Source organism: Scyliorhinus canicula, chromosome 10, assembly GCF_902713615.1.
Source record: "Scyliorhinus canicula chromosome 10, sScyCan1.1, whole genome shotgun sequence".
NCBI classification, from domain to species: Eukaryota; Metazoa; Chordata; class Chondrichthyes; order Carcharhiniformes; family Scyliorhinidae; genus Scyliorhinus; species Scyliorhinus canicula.
The window spans coordinates 80770329-80787713 of record NC_052155.1 but is presented as its reverse complement, the minus strand read 5'-3'; the positions used below and the strand labels follow the sequence as shown (position 1 = coordinate 80787713).

Here is a 17385-nt window from a genome sequence, read left to right as displayed (position 1 = left end):
TTCCCTATCCACCTACGCCGTATATGCAATCGCCTCCCCTCTCAACATTGTCTTTAGAGCTTCCCACAACATTGAGGGTGAAACCTCCCATTCCTGTTGAACTCTACATAATCAGCCAACACCTTGGTCATCTTTACAAAGCTCAGATTAACATCCAAACTCCATGCTGGCTTTTGAGCTGGCCCCCTCTCCAAAACCACATCCACCGAGTGTGGAGCATGGTCGGAAATTACAATTATACTCCACTTTCCTTACCCCCGGCAGCAGAGCCCTCCCCATTATAAAAACATTGATCTGCGAGTAGACCTTATGCAGCAGTGAGAAGGAAAATTCCCTCTCCCCTGGATGCAAGAATCGCCAAGGGTCTGCCACCCCCACATCTCTGTCAGAAATGCTGCCCATACCTCCTCCCCCTCTCGAAACCACCTCATTCCCCACTCTACCCATCCCCCTACTATTCACACCTTCTAAACTCATCGAAACTTGCATGTACGGATTCAGCAATCCGCAACCCCTCCTCCCACTCGGCCCCCATCCACTCAGCTCACCTCGGAGGGGAAAGGGGCTAGAGTAGGTGCCCTAACAATAATCTGCTCAGACTTCCAGTAGGAGATCGCATGTTGGGTTGCTCCCGCCAGAGTCCTGAGTTTTAGGCCCTTTTCACCTGCTCAGCCCTGAAGAAAGCTGCCGATACGCTCGCCGGTTGCTATTCCAAGAGTGAGATGACCGAATCATACTCCCACCACCTATGTGCCGGCCAAAATCTCATGGTTCTGTCCAGTCACTGTTTTTTTTTTTTTTTTTAAATAAATTTAGATTACCCAATTATTTTTTCCAATTAAGGGGCAATTTAGCGTGGCCAATCCACCTACTCTGCACATCTTTGGGTTGTGGGGGTGAAACCCACGCAGACACGGGGAGAATGTGCAAACTCCACACGGACAGTGACCCAGAGCCGGGATCGAACCTGGGACCTCAGCGCCGTGAGGCAGCTGTGCTAACCACTAGGCCACCGTGCTGCCCTTTGTCCAGTCACTGTTGATCGCCACAGGGCCTGTCTCTGCTGGGGTGTTCTGATTTCCTTTAGGTAGATGCCTGGTGTGGGATATCTTTTAACATGGATATGCCATTGCACATCAGCAACCACATGTTTCTTGACAGAGGGTTGGTCCAGTTGCACTGACAAGGGAACGCCGACAGCTGGTAATCTCCCTACTGCAGCAGCCTTCATCTGCCATCACAGCCGTTGATACCATACAGGTATCTTCCACCTGATCTGGCGTTGAGGACTTGTTTTGGATTGCGCTTTGTCTGGTTCATCCCTTCCGACCTTACCATCATGGGTGACCCTGCCAGAAGTTGAAGACTCCACGGCATTGCTATGGGGATCAATGGAATGAATGTTCAAGTCTCTCCACCACGGCAAGATGGCAATCAAGGAAGTGTTGGGATCTACGTGTGACCTTTCGGCTGCAGTTTGGATATACATGAACTAATAATAGAAAATAAATAACAACTTGCATTTATGTAGTCCCTTTAACATCCCAGGGTGTTTCATAGATTCAGAGAGTGATACAGCAAAGAAAGAGGCCATTTGGCCTTTGGTACCTGTGCTGTTTTTTTAAAAAGAACTCTTCCCCCAGATCCCAGCAAGTTTTTTCTTTTCAAGTATCTAATTCCCTTTTGAAAATTATTATTGAACCTGCGTCCACCACTCTTCAGGCAATTTACACCAGTGCCTGCTTCAGCTGATGGATGGTTGCATGTGGTGCAGGTGAACAAGAGGCCCAAGTTCGAGGAATGCAAAGATCTCAGAAAATGGTAGGGCTGAAGGAGATTACACGGGTAGGAAATTGTTCAGAACAGTGTAAATATAATTCCTGGTGATGGAATCATCAATTCAGCGAACACGTGTAGTTGGATTTGAACAGAGGCTTTAATACACTTACAACAGAGCCAGCCTATTCGTCGTTGAACTCCAGATGAACTGCAGGCTGGCTCTAAGGCACTGATCTTTATACATCGGTCCCAGGGGGAGGAGTCCTGGGCGGAGCCAAGGGAGGAGCCCAGTACAAACTCTCGCATACTCCCAGAGCGACTCCCCCTGGTGGTCGGATAGTGCAACTGCACTTACAATAGTGGATAGTGAACATATATACACGGAGTTATATTGGCAACTATATACAGCATTGATCTTACAACGGGTAGATAACGAACATATATACATGGAGTGATATTGGCAACTATATATAGTGTGAATCACATTCACCACACCTGGGATGATACATCTGCCCATTTTTAATTGTTTTTCTTTCTTGATAATTCTTTCAGTTGCTGGTTGAAGAGCGATTTCAGGACATTGAAAAGATTAAAACAATTGGGAGTACTTACATGGCTGTCTCTGGATTGTCTCCTGAGAAGCAGGTAAAAAAGAATCAGTTTAAACTATGTGCACAATTTATTGAATTTTAAATACAATATATGAATATGAACATATTAAGAAAACAAACTTTGCTTTTATCACCTACTATTTATATAGCAATGTGAAGAAAAATGGGTCCATCTGTGTGCTCTGGCAGACTTTACAATTGCTTTGAATGAAAGTATACAGGAAATAAACAAACATTCTTTCAATAACTTTGAACTTCGTGTTGGTAAGTATAGCTTGAATATTGACGTTAATTCTCACTTGAATTTGTTCTGGAACATTCTACATATTTCGCACCGATTTCAATGTTAAATTACAGGGCAGAATCTTGAGGAGGCAACCTGGGGTCTCAGCTCCTGGCTGAAGAGCCCCGAACTGTCTCTTTTCGAGAGACTGCATCTTTTCCCAATTAGGCACTTAACAAGTCAGCAGTAGGCCTTTCCCTGGAATCAAAGGCCCTAGGGAAGGGAAGGGAGGGGAGGGGAGGGGAGGGGAGTCTCCCCCCCCCCCCCCCCCCCCAAAGAGCTGACAGCCAGACAAGCCCAGCAAGTCTTTATGTTCTCAGCAGTGCCACTGAGGAGATGGTGGCTGCTGCTGGTACTGCACCCACCTGAGGCCTTGGATCAAGGAGGGGCTCAAGAACAGGCAAGTGATGGGATCACTGGGGGTGTTGGGGAGCGGACCAGCAGCAAGAGCATGGGGTGGTTTTACAAAATGCATTCAGAACTTCCTTAAAAAACTGCTGTCAATCAGCCAGACCTTTAAAAGTACCAATAGCAGGAACTACAAGCCTTTGACACCGCTTCATCTTATGCAAATTAACATTGAACTATTGCCAAATTAGATCTTTTTCGACAGTATAATGGAAGTGTGGGCTCTCAGTCATACATGCAGAATGAGGCTTGACTGAGAACCCAGACATCCATTAATTTACATAAGATGAAAAATGTCGTGTTTGTAGCTTTTTCTATTGATACTTAAGTATCTGTATCTACAAGTTGATTGACATTTTGAGAGTTGAAATAACAGTAGATTTTTGAGTGAGTTACAAATGATTTTTTAATAAGCTTTTCCACGCATGTCTTTGGTACTGTAAGATTACTTAGCTCTGTACCGAGTATATACTAGGCGAATAGGCATGGAAGTGCTGGGAGTTGGCATGGAAGGTATGAGAAGCCCATTGGAGGTAGGTGGGGGGCATGGGTTGGCATAGAGAATATAAGGCACATTGGGGATAACTGAAGGGGCATAGGTTGGCATGGATGGGGCATGAAGAATGGAGTGAGGGAACATGAGAGCTTAGGGGTCTTACATTTGGCTAAAATAACTAATTTGAAGTTTCAGAGAACCAGACGGACTCTTCAACCAGCCCACCTCGACACTTGGTACACCTGTGGCCACCTCCAAACTGCTTCCGGAGTTAGCAGACCCAACTGAAGCATGCACCTGACACTCCTCGTGTCACCTGCGCTCCCCCCACAAATCCCCCCTGCACCCCCCCCCCATCCCTCCCGGAATGATATTGCACCTTTCGAGGCACCTTTGACTAAGGTGGATGTGCTGAGCAAGAAATATCCTGACTCCCACCTCTAACATGAAAAGCCGGCCTATTGGGTCAGATATCTCCACTTCATTCTGATGTCATGTCCTCACTGAAATCTTCCGGCTGCTGCAGCTACTACTGCACTCTCAGAGCAAACCAGCAGCTGTGAAGGTCACCATGGCTGTGAACCTTTATCCATCGGGCTCCATTAGGCAAGAACAAGCAATATTTGCAACATCTCCCAGTTCACCCAGTCATAAAACCGAGGTCCCTGAGGATCTATGCTTCAGGAGTGCCGAATACGTTTCATTCTCTCTTGCTAGATGATGGTGTTATAAACCCGAGCCTCTGAATGGCGAGTATGGCTGGGTCCTGCTCTGATGCTCTGTTTTAACAGAGGGTGAATGTTACTTATGCACACGTTAAACTAGATTTCATGTAAGAGGACTTTGGAAGTTTGAGTAGCAATAAATAAAATTTGATCTTGTCCGATATCTAATATTCAGATCATAACATCTAATTATATAAATATTTTGAGACACATCAATCATGCTGAAGATATCACACTGTTAACTGAACATATTGTGTCACACAAGAATGAAAGTTCAGAAAAAACTACTCATTTCATGCTGATTCCTTCTGATTTTTAATTGACCTGATGTTCTGAGCTTAGGGGTCTTACATTTGATTCTGATTCATGACCCTGCAGCTAAACTGTGAGGAGCGAGTTCTCCCCCGTGTGGTGCCTTGCCCTGTAGCCATTTGATGTTGAGGTGGCATAAATTGGTTTAAGGGACTTCTGCCCTGTGATAGTTGCCAGACATTCAAATGGCTAGCAGCTGTCTGATCCAATCAGTACAACATGAGTGCTGGCCACTACTGGAGCTAAAGCTGTCCCAAACATGAAGGAGGTGGTGTTTGGGTGTAAAGTAAATGGAGTGGGGTTATCATCAGGATGAGACTGGAAGGCCAGGGCAAGGGCCGGGCGGGGGGACGTTACAAATACCAGGGTATGGAGTCGGGTGGAAAACGGTCGTGGGGGGGTCACCTTTCCCAAGAGGGCACCTTGCTCGCCACCTGCCGGACAAATTAGTCTAATTTACTTCATAAAACCAGCAATTAAATACTGTGGCCTTAAAAGAAACTTTAAATTGCACGCAGTTGCACTTTAGCAGTAATGTATTGTGTGTTACATGATGTAATGCTCCTCCTGCCTTTCTACATGCTGAATTTATGGACTGCATTTACAAATCTCCACCAGCGAGTTTGCAGGCAGGGGGCCCATCAAATGCCATGGGTGCCCTGCCCGTTACCTACCCAACCACCCCTGCCCATGTGCAGTTTCACTTGCGACATGGGTGGTTTCAAGTAGTCTGCCCATCCGTGGGTCAATAGAGGCCCTGAAATGGCCAATTAATAAACTACTTGAGAACTACATCCTGCTGCCACTGGGATTTAACAAGCAGCAGGAAAGGCTAATGCCAAACTTGCAGAATGGCAGCTCTCATTGAGCTGGCAGGTGGCGAGCAAGGTACCCTCTTGGGAAAGGTGACCCCCCCACGACCGTTTTCCACCCGACTCCATACCCTGGTATTTGTAACGCCCCCCCCCCGCCCGGCCCTTGCCCTGACCTTCCAGTCTCATCCTGATGATAACCCCACTCCATTTACTTTACACCCAAACACCACCTCCTTCATGTTTGGGACAGCTTTAGCTCCAGTAGTGGCCAGCACTCACGTTGTACTGATTGGATCAGACAGCTGCTAGCCATTTGAATGTCTGGCAACTATCACAGGGCAGAAGTTCCTTAAACCAATTTATGCCACCTCAACATCAAATGGCTACAGGGCAAGGCGCCACACGGGGGAGAACTCGCTCCTCACAGTTTAGCTGCAGGGTCATGAATCAGGCTCCCTGTTAAGTCCAGCCACATTTAACAGAATGGTGCAGAAGGAGGCAATTTGGCCCATCGTGTCTCCACCAACTCTTCAAATGAGCACCATGACTTATGACCTATTGGCTGTCGTTTTGAGCGGGCGGCCCGATAGTGAGGTCCCGCAGTCAGCCACCCCCCCCCCCCCCCCCCCCCCCCCCCACCACCACCACCACCACCACCACCACCACCACAAAGCGGTCCTGACCCCCCCCCCCCCCCCCGGCCCACGACACAGCAACCTACTCCCACTCTCAGATTGCCTGGGTGCCCCCAACACCCCCAAGTACAGAGATGTCGTCCCCCCCGCCACCCGGGACCCCATGTAATAGGAGGGCCCCGCTCAGGAACCCCTGTAATAAGGGGACACCCTCAGGGACCCATGTGATACGAGGACATCCCCAAGGACCCTTGTAATAGCAGGACACCCCCAGGGACCCCCTGCCTAAAGGGTTCCCCTCCTTGCAAATCCCGCCCCCCCATCAGAATCAGATCCAACCCATTTCCCCCCCCCCCCCCCCCCCCCCCCCCCCCTCTCACAAAGGGACCCCTGTCTGGAAGCTAGAGAGCAGTCCAAATAGGGACAGTGGGAAGCATTATAGCTGTAGATCTTACTTTGCTTCTCTACCTATCCATTCCTGGAAGGAGAGCAGCTGCGCTTGCGTCTGGTTCCCACATCATTTATAGCCAGCCAGTAGTGATTGACAGCTGGTTAAAACCATCTGCAGCTTTGATCCATTCATATTTTTTCACAGTAAGTGCAGTGAAATCACAGCTTGAGTGATTGGAATGCACTTTGATGTGGTTGATGTTTACAAACATTGGAGTTTCACCACTTTGGCCACTGAGCCGTGAAGGGAGATGAGTGAATCAAAGCTGCAGATGGTTTGTAGAAGTTGTCAATCACAGACCTCTACTGGAAAGCTATGAATGGCTTGCAGCTACTGGATCTGTGGGAACCAGACGCAGGCACAGCTGATCTCCTCCCATGAATGGACAGTGGAGTATCAAGGTAGGTATGACAGCAGCCACCGTGTGGTTTGACATGAATACTGGAAGATTTTTCAAACAGCAGATTGGGAAAAACCCTGAAACCAAAGTGCAGCTTGGAATGCAAACTCAGTCACTGCTTGAATGTGTGGTGAGGCGGGTTCAATCAAGGCATTCTAAGAATGTGCAGGGTTAACGGGGATAAGGGAGTAGAATGGCATTAGGTGAATTGTTCATCAGCAAGTCAGTGCAGACACAATGGGCCAAATGTGTTGCAACAATTCTGGGATTCTGAGAGTACAACTCGATTGTTAGTGCAGGGAAGTGTGACAATGTCTGCCACAGAGACAGCCCATCTCCACAGAGCTTCAAAGGCAGCTCTCAAATGAGTTCTAGCATGTCATGACCATGGCTTTGCATATGTTTGCTGCCTTCAACAGGGTGACACATATCTTGCTCTAATAATGTGCTGCTGATCTCTGCCAAACTGGTGTGCAGCAGAGTGGAAGGAGTGATGTGGTGCTAGCCCACGGAAGGGATGATAGCAGAAAGGGGACATGGAAATGGGAATGCTCCCAATTCTCATCCTCAAGTCAGCACCTGACATGATATCTCTTCTCCTATTTTTGCCATGGCCTACAAAGGCTCCAAATTCCAGAGCGCATAGGCCAAAAGTATCTCAGCAGTTAGAGCAGGGATCTAAGCAGCCTTTCTGCTGAGGTCACACAAGGATGTATCACACAGAAGGAGAAGGTAGTGTAAATTGAAGAAATTTTAATTCACCAGAGGTAGACTCATGGCTGTTTGACCAAATAGTATGTTGTTAAGTTGCCACATAATATGTATTAATTAGCACCATTTCTGTATCTTGCATATTATTGCACCCCAAGTGCCAACTCATCATTTCTCTTGCTGCATCATCAGTATCAATACACAATGGAACTTACTGTGCCGATGTGCAATGTGTGGATGAGTGGCTGTGATGTTGGAGAATTATCAATGGTCTTGGGTCACAGTGGTTTCCACTAACCCGACTAGCAGAGTGGTTAGCACTTTTGCTTCACAGCGCCAGGGACTCGGTTTCGATTCCCGGCTTGGATCACTGTCTGTGCGGAGTCTGCACAGACTCCCCGTGTGTCTGTGTGTGTTCCTTCCGGGCGTCTGTGTGTGTTCCTTCCGGGCGCTCCTCCCACAAGTCCCGAAGGACATACTTGTTAGGTGAATTGGACATTCGGAATTCTCCCTGTGTACCGGAACAGGCACCGGAATGTGGCGACTAGGGGCTTTTCACAGTAACCTCATTGTAGTGTTAATGTAAGCCTACTTGTTACACTAAAAAAAGATTAGTATATAGCTCGTTAGATGTTTTTGAGTCTGGGGCTTCCGAGTACGTCAAACTCTTGATGATGCCGAACGTCAAGGCTCCACAAATACTCAGAAGGATTACCATATGTTGGTCATTACCTTCTCTGCTGTAAGCATGAAATAAGCGCATTACTAGGGCCAGTCCTCTAAGCCCACATCATATAGCTCCAGTTTTCCAAATAAAAACATTTCCAGGTTATCATAGAATTTACAGTGCAGAAGGAGGCCATTCAGCCCATCAAGTCTGCACCAGCCCTTGGAAAGAGCACCCTACCTCAGCCCACACCTCCACCATATCCCCGTAACCCAACCTAACCTTTTTGGGCACAAAGGGGAATTTAAAATTGCCAATCCACCTAACCTGCACATCTTTGGATTGTGGAAGGGAACCGGAGCACCCGGAGGAAGCCCACGCACAGACGGAGAGAACGTGCAGACTCCACACAGACAGTGAACCAAGCTGGGAATCGAACCTGGGACTCTGGAGCTGTGGAGCAACTGTGCTAACCACCATGCTACCGTGCTGCCCAATTATCCTCGCACTTTGTTCCTTGCTGGAGTTTCAAGAAAGGCTGTCCAGAATCTTGTGCTTGATTTTCGTCACCAATGTAGTAATCTAGGAGACACGAAGAAGAAGGCTATTTTAACTCAAAAGATAGGGCCGTTGTCGCGGCATACAACACTAAGGTCCCAACCCGGGACTACCGGAACTCCTGGGAAGGGTCTGGGAGCAGTATTTAAAGGGCTCGCTAACGAGACCCAGCTGGGCGGAACTCGTACTCTACGAGCCCCACATGGTCCTTGTGAAGGTTGTCACATCAACAAAATCTCTCGTCAGCCGCACTCAGAACCCAGGTGGGCTGCAGATTGCCCACCACTGCTCTACCCACTGAAAACTCATTTATGCTTAGATGTTGAATCCTCCTCCCCCCCGCCCCCGCCTTCGTATACACCAAACTCACCAGAAAACGTAGTGCTTGTCCATTCGAGTATAATTTTTTAATGGCACCACAAGTCTTAATTAGTGCTGAGAAAACCTCTCTGCTGCCAAAACTAAACCTCAAAATGTGGGCAGTCTTCAGATTTCATTGTTGGATAGTTTTTAAAAGTAAAAAATGTTAATAAAAATTATTTTAATTACTTTTTCTTTCTCTTCTATTTTTCTCTCAATGCAATATTTCCTTCCTTCTCTTTATTTTGCTTTCTGTACCTGATTTCCCTAATTGGTTAAATATTCTAAATGACACTTCCTGGTTCGCACGCTTGTGCTGCTCATGAACCATTCTTCAATCTGATTGGTTCAGGAGATACATCATTGTTTGGCCTGTTTGCACAGGTCCCAGATGCTCTGTAGATGTAGAAGGCGCAGTGCATTTTAGTTGGTGCGATGGCAGGAACCTCCAGTTCATAAAAGTTCATAAAAGGTCATTGGGCAAATGCAAGTTTAACACATGGATCTGGCGCATTTGTTCACCAATGACTGCAAAATCTGGCCCATTAAACGCTCATTATGATTTTTTGTGCACCGGACGTTCCATTCATCTAGCCATCTAAAACCACATTGCCCTTTACTGAGCATCTAGGACCTGACCAATTAAGATCAAATGCCACTTCTCATCAATTAATTATTCCACTTGGAAAGTCATCTTCATACACTTAAATACCCACTTGAACTGGTATCATCCTTTCCACTGTCATTGATTCTTTTTTAAGAATGCAATCTCAATTCACCATAATTTAAAATAAACATTTAAGTCCCTTTTCAATTATTCAGTGGATTAATGGTTGCACAGATTGTAGATCTTCCACGTAAATAAACACTAGAATTGATACAAATATGTTTAAGCATTAATTTTATTATTACAATGTTTTCTTAAATCATTCATTCACATATTAATCTACACAGCCATTTATAAAGCATTACAGGGACACCTAGTGGCAGATAATAGGTACTCCATGAAATATCTTTTTGACAATCTATAGTAATAACAATCAGCTTTTGGCTGCCTGTGTAGAATACGACAGGCGAGAAACACTCATTGGATGCACTGTAGGATACAATGAAAGAGATTTATTAAGATACACTACTAAACTCCCACGCTTCAAAGGGTCATACTCCCCCACCTGCACCCAGGCCAGGGATTTTATACTGTGGAGCCATCCCTATTCAGGATTCCTGGTCGGGCACCCCAGTGGTGAGGTCATCATTCTAGTAGACAGTCACCCGGGATAATTCTCACAGGATGGTCTCCATCACATGCTGGAAAATAGCGCATGCGGACGAGGCCCCAAACGGCAACCAGGTATATTTGTATAAATCCCTGTGGGTGTTCACGGTGACAGCCGGTGGGAATCTGGGTCCAGTATTGGCTCATGTCCAGTTTTGTGAACTTTTGTCCTCCTCAGCTTTGCATAGGCACCGGGGTACGGGGTTTCGGTCCAAATGAGAAATGTGGTTCACCATCATCTTATAGTCCCCGCAGTGACGCACGGAACCGTCTGGTTTGAGTACTGGCACAGCCGGGACGGCCCAATTACTGAATTGTATATTGCAGATGATGCCTAAATGTTTGAGCCGGTCCAATTCGACCTTGACTTTTCGCAGCAATGCTTAGGGGACTGGGCGCATTCAGAAATAACAATGCTGTGCCTGTGGGTCTACGCTGATTCGGGCCACAGCCCCTTTGGTTATCCCCAGCAAAGACCTCGGGGAATCTGGTCAGGGCCCACTCGTGACCATGCGGGTTCAAACGGCATACTCTCCACCAGTCGAGTTTCAAAAGGTGTAGCCAGTCCTGACTCAACAGTCTCCCACCATGGTCTACCAGAAATGGTAGATTAATGAATTTGTGTCTATAGGTCACTGGTACCTGGGTGGTGCCCTCACTGCCCACCGGCTCTCCAATGTAGGTGACCAACCTGGCCTCGGTGTGGTGGAGAGTCAATGTGTGGAGGCCGGTGAAGTTGCCGTCAAATGTACAGCGGCTGATCAAGGATATAGCTGCTCTGGTATCCAGCTCCATGTCGATGGGGTGCCTATTGACTCGAATTGGGGTGACTTGGAGGGCCTAAAACTATGGAGTTGGTAAGGGTCCTCCTTGCGATCATTGACTTAATACGCCCTGTCACAAGAGGGGCGGACCACCTGGAGAGACAGCAAGTGGGCTGGCCGTCGGTGGGCCACTGGGCCTTGGACATGGACGTCTGTCTGGGCACCCCAGCTCCACGGATTCATTCCTACGCTCTACAGTTGCTCTGCCTCCCTTGCTGCCATCTTTTAGGCAGGCACCCCACTGCCGGGTCTCCCTGTCCTTCGGCTCGGATGGATCTGAGCGGCTTCTTCCGGAGTGCCCTAGATTCAATGCCGCCATCCCTTGCAGCTCAGGGACTCCCAGCTCCGCACTCTCATGGGAGACGGCAATCTCAATTGCCCGCTGCAGTCAGCTGGGGTCAGCAACCTTCTCTGCTTGGCGGCGTCCCGGATCCTGCAGACAAAAAGGTCGCAAAGGGATTCTCTCAGGGTGGGCCCAAACCCGCAAGTCCTGGCCAGCTTCCTTAAACGCGCCGAAAAATTGCTGTCTGATTCATCTTGGGCTTGGGTGGCTGTGTGGAAGTGGAAACTGCAAATGATGAATGTCCGTTTGGTCTGAAAAAAGTTGCATACACTCTACATATTGAGCCCAACCATCATTATTCACATCAACGGCCTCAAGCTTTTAAATGATTTGATTTGATTTATTATTGTCACATGTATTAGTATACAGTGAAAAGCGTTTCTTGCATGCTGTGCAGACAACGCATTCCGTACATAGGGAAGGAAAGAGAAAATACAGTATGCAATGATACAGTTATAACTAGGATGTAGAAAAAAGATCAACTTAGAGGTAGGTCCATTCAAAAGTCTGATGGCAGTAGGGAAGAAGCTGTTCTTGAGTCAGTTGGTACGTGACCTCAAACTTTGGTATCTTTTTCCTGACGGAAGAAGGTGGAAGAGTGTATATCCGGGGTGCGCGGGGTCCTTAATTATGCTGGTTGCCTTTCCGAGGCAGCGGGAATTATAGACAGTCAATGGATGGGAGGCTGATTTGCGTGATGGACTGGGCTACATCCATGACCTTTTGTAGTTTCCTGCTGTCTTGGGCAGAGCAGGAGCCATACTAAGCTGTGATACAACTGGAAAGAATGCTTTTAATGGTGCATCTGTAAACGTTGGTGAGGGCAGTAGCTGACATGCCAAATTTCCTTAGTCTTCTGAGAAAGTAGTCGTTGATGGGTTTTCTTAACTATAGTGTCAGCATGGGGAGACCACGACAGGTTGTTGGTAATCTGGACACCTAATAACTTGAAGCTCTCGACCCTTTCTACTTCGTTCCCATTGATGTAGACAGGGCATGTTCTTCTCTATGCTTCCTCAAACCGATGACAATCTCCTTCGTTTTGTTGACATTGAGGGAAAGATTATTGCCATCGCACCAGTTCACCAGATTCTATATCTCATTCCTGTACTCCATCTCGTCATTGTTTGAAATCTGACCCACTACCCATCAGCAAATTTGAAAATCGAGTTGGAGGGGAATTTGGAGGGTAAGTGAGGCATCTCGGTCAGTTTAGGTAACGCCTCTTGCGGTCGAGGCAAAATGGCCCGGGTGTGGAACATGGAGTAACGGTGGTAACTCCACTTCAGCCTCGTCGCCAGTGTAGAATCTGACGGGCGAGGAACACTTGTAGGATGCACAGTAGGATACAAGGGAAGAGATTAATTAAGATACACTACTAAACTCCCACACCCTGAAAGGTCACCCTCCCTGACCTACAGCCAGGCCGAGGTTTTTATACTCTGGAGCCTTCCCTGTTAAGGGAGAAGCTCCGCCCCCAATTACCGGGGAGTTGATACTCGTTATGAGTTAATGTGAACCGGATGGTGCACGCTCCACTACTTCCGAAGGGGTCATTACAGTCTGAACTGTGTTGATTGGTCAGTTTAAAGGGCATGTCTGTCAGTGGGTTTATTTGATCAGCAGTGCCTGGCTCATGTGGAGGCACATGGGTTATGTGGAGGGGCTGAGTTTGTGATGCATATGCAGCTGCCAAAGGTTGGTGGCAACGGCGTGGGTTTGGTCGAGAACTAACAGATGGGAAGGTGACAGGAGCCCAACTACAAAGATTGCCTCCATGAGTGATGGGATGGGATTGACGGGAGGGATTAGGATGAGGATTGCATGAAAGGGATAGCATGGGAAGGATAGAGTGGCATGGGATGAGGAAGGGCTGGTATGGGAGGGCCCACATGGGAGGATTGAATTATTTAATACAATTTATTATTTGAAAGCTTTTCTTTGAAGATTCACTAGATTTGAATGAAAAAGTTCTAAAGCTGTCAGGTGAATTTTAAAAATATATATCAATGTTGATTCATGGACACTGCCCATGATTGCTTTGTATATCCTCCAGAATTCCTGCACTGTCTAATTCCAGTGGGCATGCCATTGTACAACTGTACAAACTTAGACTCAAGAAAGGAGCAATTATAATGTTGCTTATAACAAAACTTGAATACTAAGCAAGAAGTTTGAAATGGAACAAGGTTGGTAGTTAGGAAGCTGTTTTCTTCAATGATAATTGCTGAAATTATAGCTGGCAGATTTCAAGGAAGTGGGGTGTTTATTCCAAGATTTACATTGAGCCCATCAGATATAAACCTGCCTTTCTCGACTCAGGAGTAAGTGTCCCTGATTGGACTTTCATATTCAATGATATAAACAAGTCACCAAGGCTGGACTCTTGACAACGTTTGCATTTTTATTATTCTTTGGCCTGTTTTTACACATCAACACTATGTCGCTTTTTCCAGAGTGAGATTCCACTGACGTCTGCTGAAAGAATAACTAGAAATCCTGTATTTAAAAAAAATATGATTGCAATAAAGATACTAATTTGACTGCAAATATTTTGAGATTGACTGCTGGTAATAACATATTCCTCCAAAGCAAATTGTCCTTTTGATTTTTTTGGTCAGAATTAAGAAGGTTTTTGCTTTAATTACTGGACTAGTTTCCAATACAATATCAATTCAAATTAATGGATGTGCTCTATTATAAATTTTAATTAATTTATTTCTATGCTCTGTTGGCATTTACATTGATATACATGTTTATGATATGATTTAGAACAAAGATTTAACCCTTATTTCTTGGTGAAATGGTTCCATTTTGTCAAGCACCTATTTGTTTTCACACTAAGTTTAAACATGTTAGTGCCTTGTGAATGTTACTGAGTTAGAAATGTGTAGATGATGTTTTTTTTTAATTTCCCCTTTTCTCTTTAAGTAGTAATTCATAAGTTTCCCTGATGACTAAGTGCAGGTATTACCCCAGTATCATATTCGGATATTGAGCAATACAGACCAAGAACGTTGTCTGTTCAATCCCTGGTCTATACTGAATTTACTAATCTCAGGGGACAGTAATTGGACTCAGTCTCTGACTCGACAAGGGGCTTAACAATCAGCCAAGTTTCCGACTCACGATTGCTGTTCATTGACCTCTGCCGGAAAGTAAGTGTGCTTCGGCATCAGGCCAGGACTATACAGAGCTCAGCTCTAATATGTTCCATGGTCAAACAACCTTCCAATGTTCATTATCTTTCATCATGAAGAGTAGAAATTTGGAGAAAGCTATTGAAGGGCTACTAGTTTCTATGAAGTTTTATCCATCAGGAGAAAAGGTGGGAAGATTGGGTGGTGGGTGAGTGATGAATGTAATTATGTTGCCATGACCGGAAACAGCACCTCTCCAGGAATTAATGCATTTAAGTATATAAATGATTGACTCGATAATGCACATTTGTTTCCAGGTATTAGCCATGGCTCAGTCGTTGCAGGAGTTATTGGTGCTAAGAAACCCCAATACGATATCTGGGGTAAAACTGTAAACTTAGCAAGCCGCATGGATAGCACAGGCATTAGTGGCAAAATTCAAGTGCCTGAAGACACATACCTAATCCTGAAGGACAAAGGATTTGCCTTTGAGTACAGAGGTGAAATATATGTCAAAGGGATAAGTGAACAAGAAGGGAAGATCAAAACATACTTTCTTCTGGGAAGAGTTCAGCCAAATCCACTTATAATGCAGCCAAGAAAGCTAGCCGGTCAATACTCATTGGCTGCTGTTGTTCTCGGACTTGTACAGAGTTTAAACAGACAAAAACAAAAACAAATTCTGAATGAAAACAACAACTCTGGCATAATTAAAGGACACTACAACAGAAGGACATTACTAACTTCCAATGTACCTGAAGCAGTGGCACAGGTCGAAGGTTCAGAAAAAACTGAAATGCCATAATTTCATTTTAATTGTTGAAATTTTGTATTTCTTTTATATATATATATAAATAAAAAGGTTTACTTTTTAAAACTGGTCTAGTGGTTTAAATTGTGCATTATTTACATTATTGAGAAACCAATATACCTTATGTTTAGTCTAGATTTGTTTAATACTCGATAAGAATACTTAGTTATAGTAATATTACAGATGAATTAATTTCACTCCTATGCTCACAGAAATCTGATGAAAAGTTTTTTTGCGATTTTTATTATTAAAAAGTTATATAGTTAGTGAAACGAGTTAAAGCACGAGTTGTTGCGATCTGAATTTTCTTTATTTGCGCATGGTCTATTTGTTTGATATGCAGGTCCTGTAATGCCAGGGCAGCACGGTGGCGCAGTGGTTAGCACTGCTGCCTCACGGCGCCGAGGACCCGGGTTTGATCCCGGCCCTGGGTCATTGACCATGTGGAGTTTGCACATTCTCCCCATATCTGTGCGGGTCTCACCCCACGACCTAAAGATGTTCAGGGTAGGTGGATTGGCCATCTTAATTAGAAAAAAATAATTGGGTACTTTAAATTTTAAAAAAGGTCCCGTAATGCTTTTTGCATGGCTGTGCACGAGTGGCCATTTAAAGCGGCGGAGTTGTGCTCAGCATATGTGGATTCCTCTGGGTTGTTGCTTGGCATGGAGAGAACATTGGACGTAAGCAGAGTCAATAATAACTTTCAAAAGGGAATTGGGTGTAGACTTGAAGGGAAAGAAATTGCTGAGCAATGGGGAAAGAGAAGAGAAGTGGGACTGTTTTTGAAAGGCTTCTTTCTATGTTTCGTGGATTCAAAGAAACAACTTGAATTTACTGCGATAACTGCAGATTACTAAATTGATTACTAAATGGCTGCACTTAAAGTCACCAAGATGACGGGAGAATTGCAAATATTACACAGCTGTTCAAAAATGGGCGCAAGGATGAGCCCAGCAACTACAGGATAGATTAACCTTGGTGATGGGAAAACCATAAATTAACAGTTACTTGGATAAATATGGACCAATGAAGGAAAACCAACATAGATTTGTTAAGAGCAAATCAAGTTTAACTCATTTGATTGAGCTTTTCGATAAAATAACAGAGCGCGTTGATGAGGGTAATGTGGTTGATGTGGTGTACACGGAATTCCAAAAGGAATTTGAGAAGGTGCCACATAACAAGCTCTTTGGCAATGTACAAACCAATGAAATAAAAGGGGCAGTGGCAGCAGGGATACAAAGTTGACTGAGTGACAACAAACTGCAATGGTGAATGGTTGATTTTTGGACCGGAGGAAGGTTCTCCAGATGATGTTCCCCAGAGGTCAGTATTAGGACTACTGCATTTCTGGACCTATATTATTAGCTTAGTCTGGCACGGTAGCACAGTGGTAAGCAGTGCTGCGTCACAGCGGCAGGGACCCGGGTTCGATTCCCGGCTTAGACCATAAGACATAGGAGCAGAAATAGGCCACTCGGCCCATCGAGTCTGCTCCGCCATTCAATCATGGCTGATATTTTCTCATCGCCAGTCTCCTGCCTTCTCCCCATAACCCCTGATCCCCTTATTAATCAAGAATCTATCTAACTCTGTCTTAAAGACACTCAGTGATTTGGCCTCCAAACCTAGAGTGGTAAAGAGTTCCACAAATTCACTACCCTCTGGCTGAAGAAATTCCTCCTCATCTCAGTTTTAAAGGATCATCCCTTTAGTCTGAGATGGTGTCCTCTGGTTCTGGTTTTTCCTACAAGTGGAAACATCCTCTCCACGTCCA

At 45.5% G+C, this 17385-nt stretch overlaps 1 protein-coding gene across 3 annotated transcripts in view; it reads left to right on the top strand.

The window, feature by feature from the left end:
- Positions 1-15675, top strand: part of adcy8 (adenylate cyclase 8 (brain)) — a 137516-nt gene extending 121841 nt beyond the window's left edge. For 2 of the 3 annotated variants that reach the window (XM_038809231.1, XM_038809230.1), the window contains 3 exons: positions 2332-2424; positions 2540-2654; positions 15112-15599. In XM_038809231.1, the coding sequence (XP_038665159.1) occupies positions 2332-2424; positions 2540-2654; positions 15112-15599 (696 nt within the window). Of the gene's footprint in view, positions 1-2331; positions 2425-2539; positions 2655-15111 lie in introns of all 3 variants that reach the window. The other variant, XM_038809229.1, reaches the window with a different exon arrangement.
- Positions 15676-17385: the final 1710 nt, after the last annotated feature.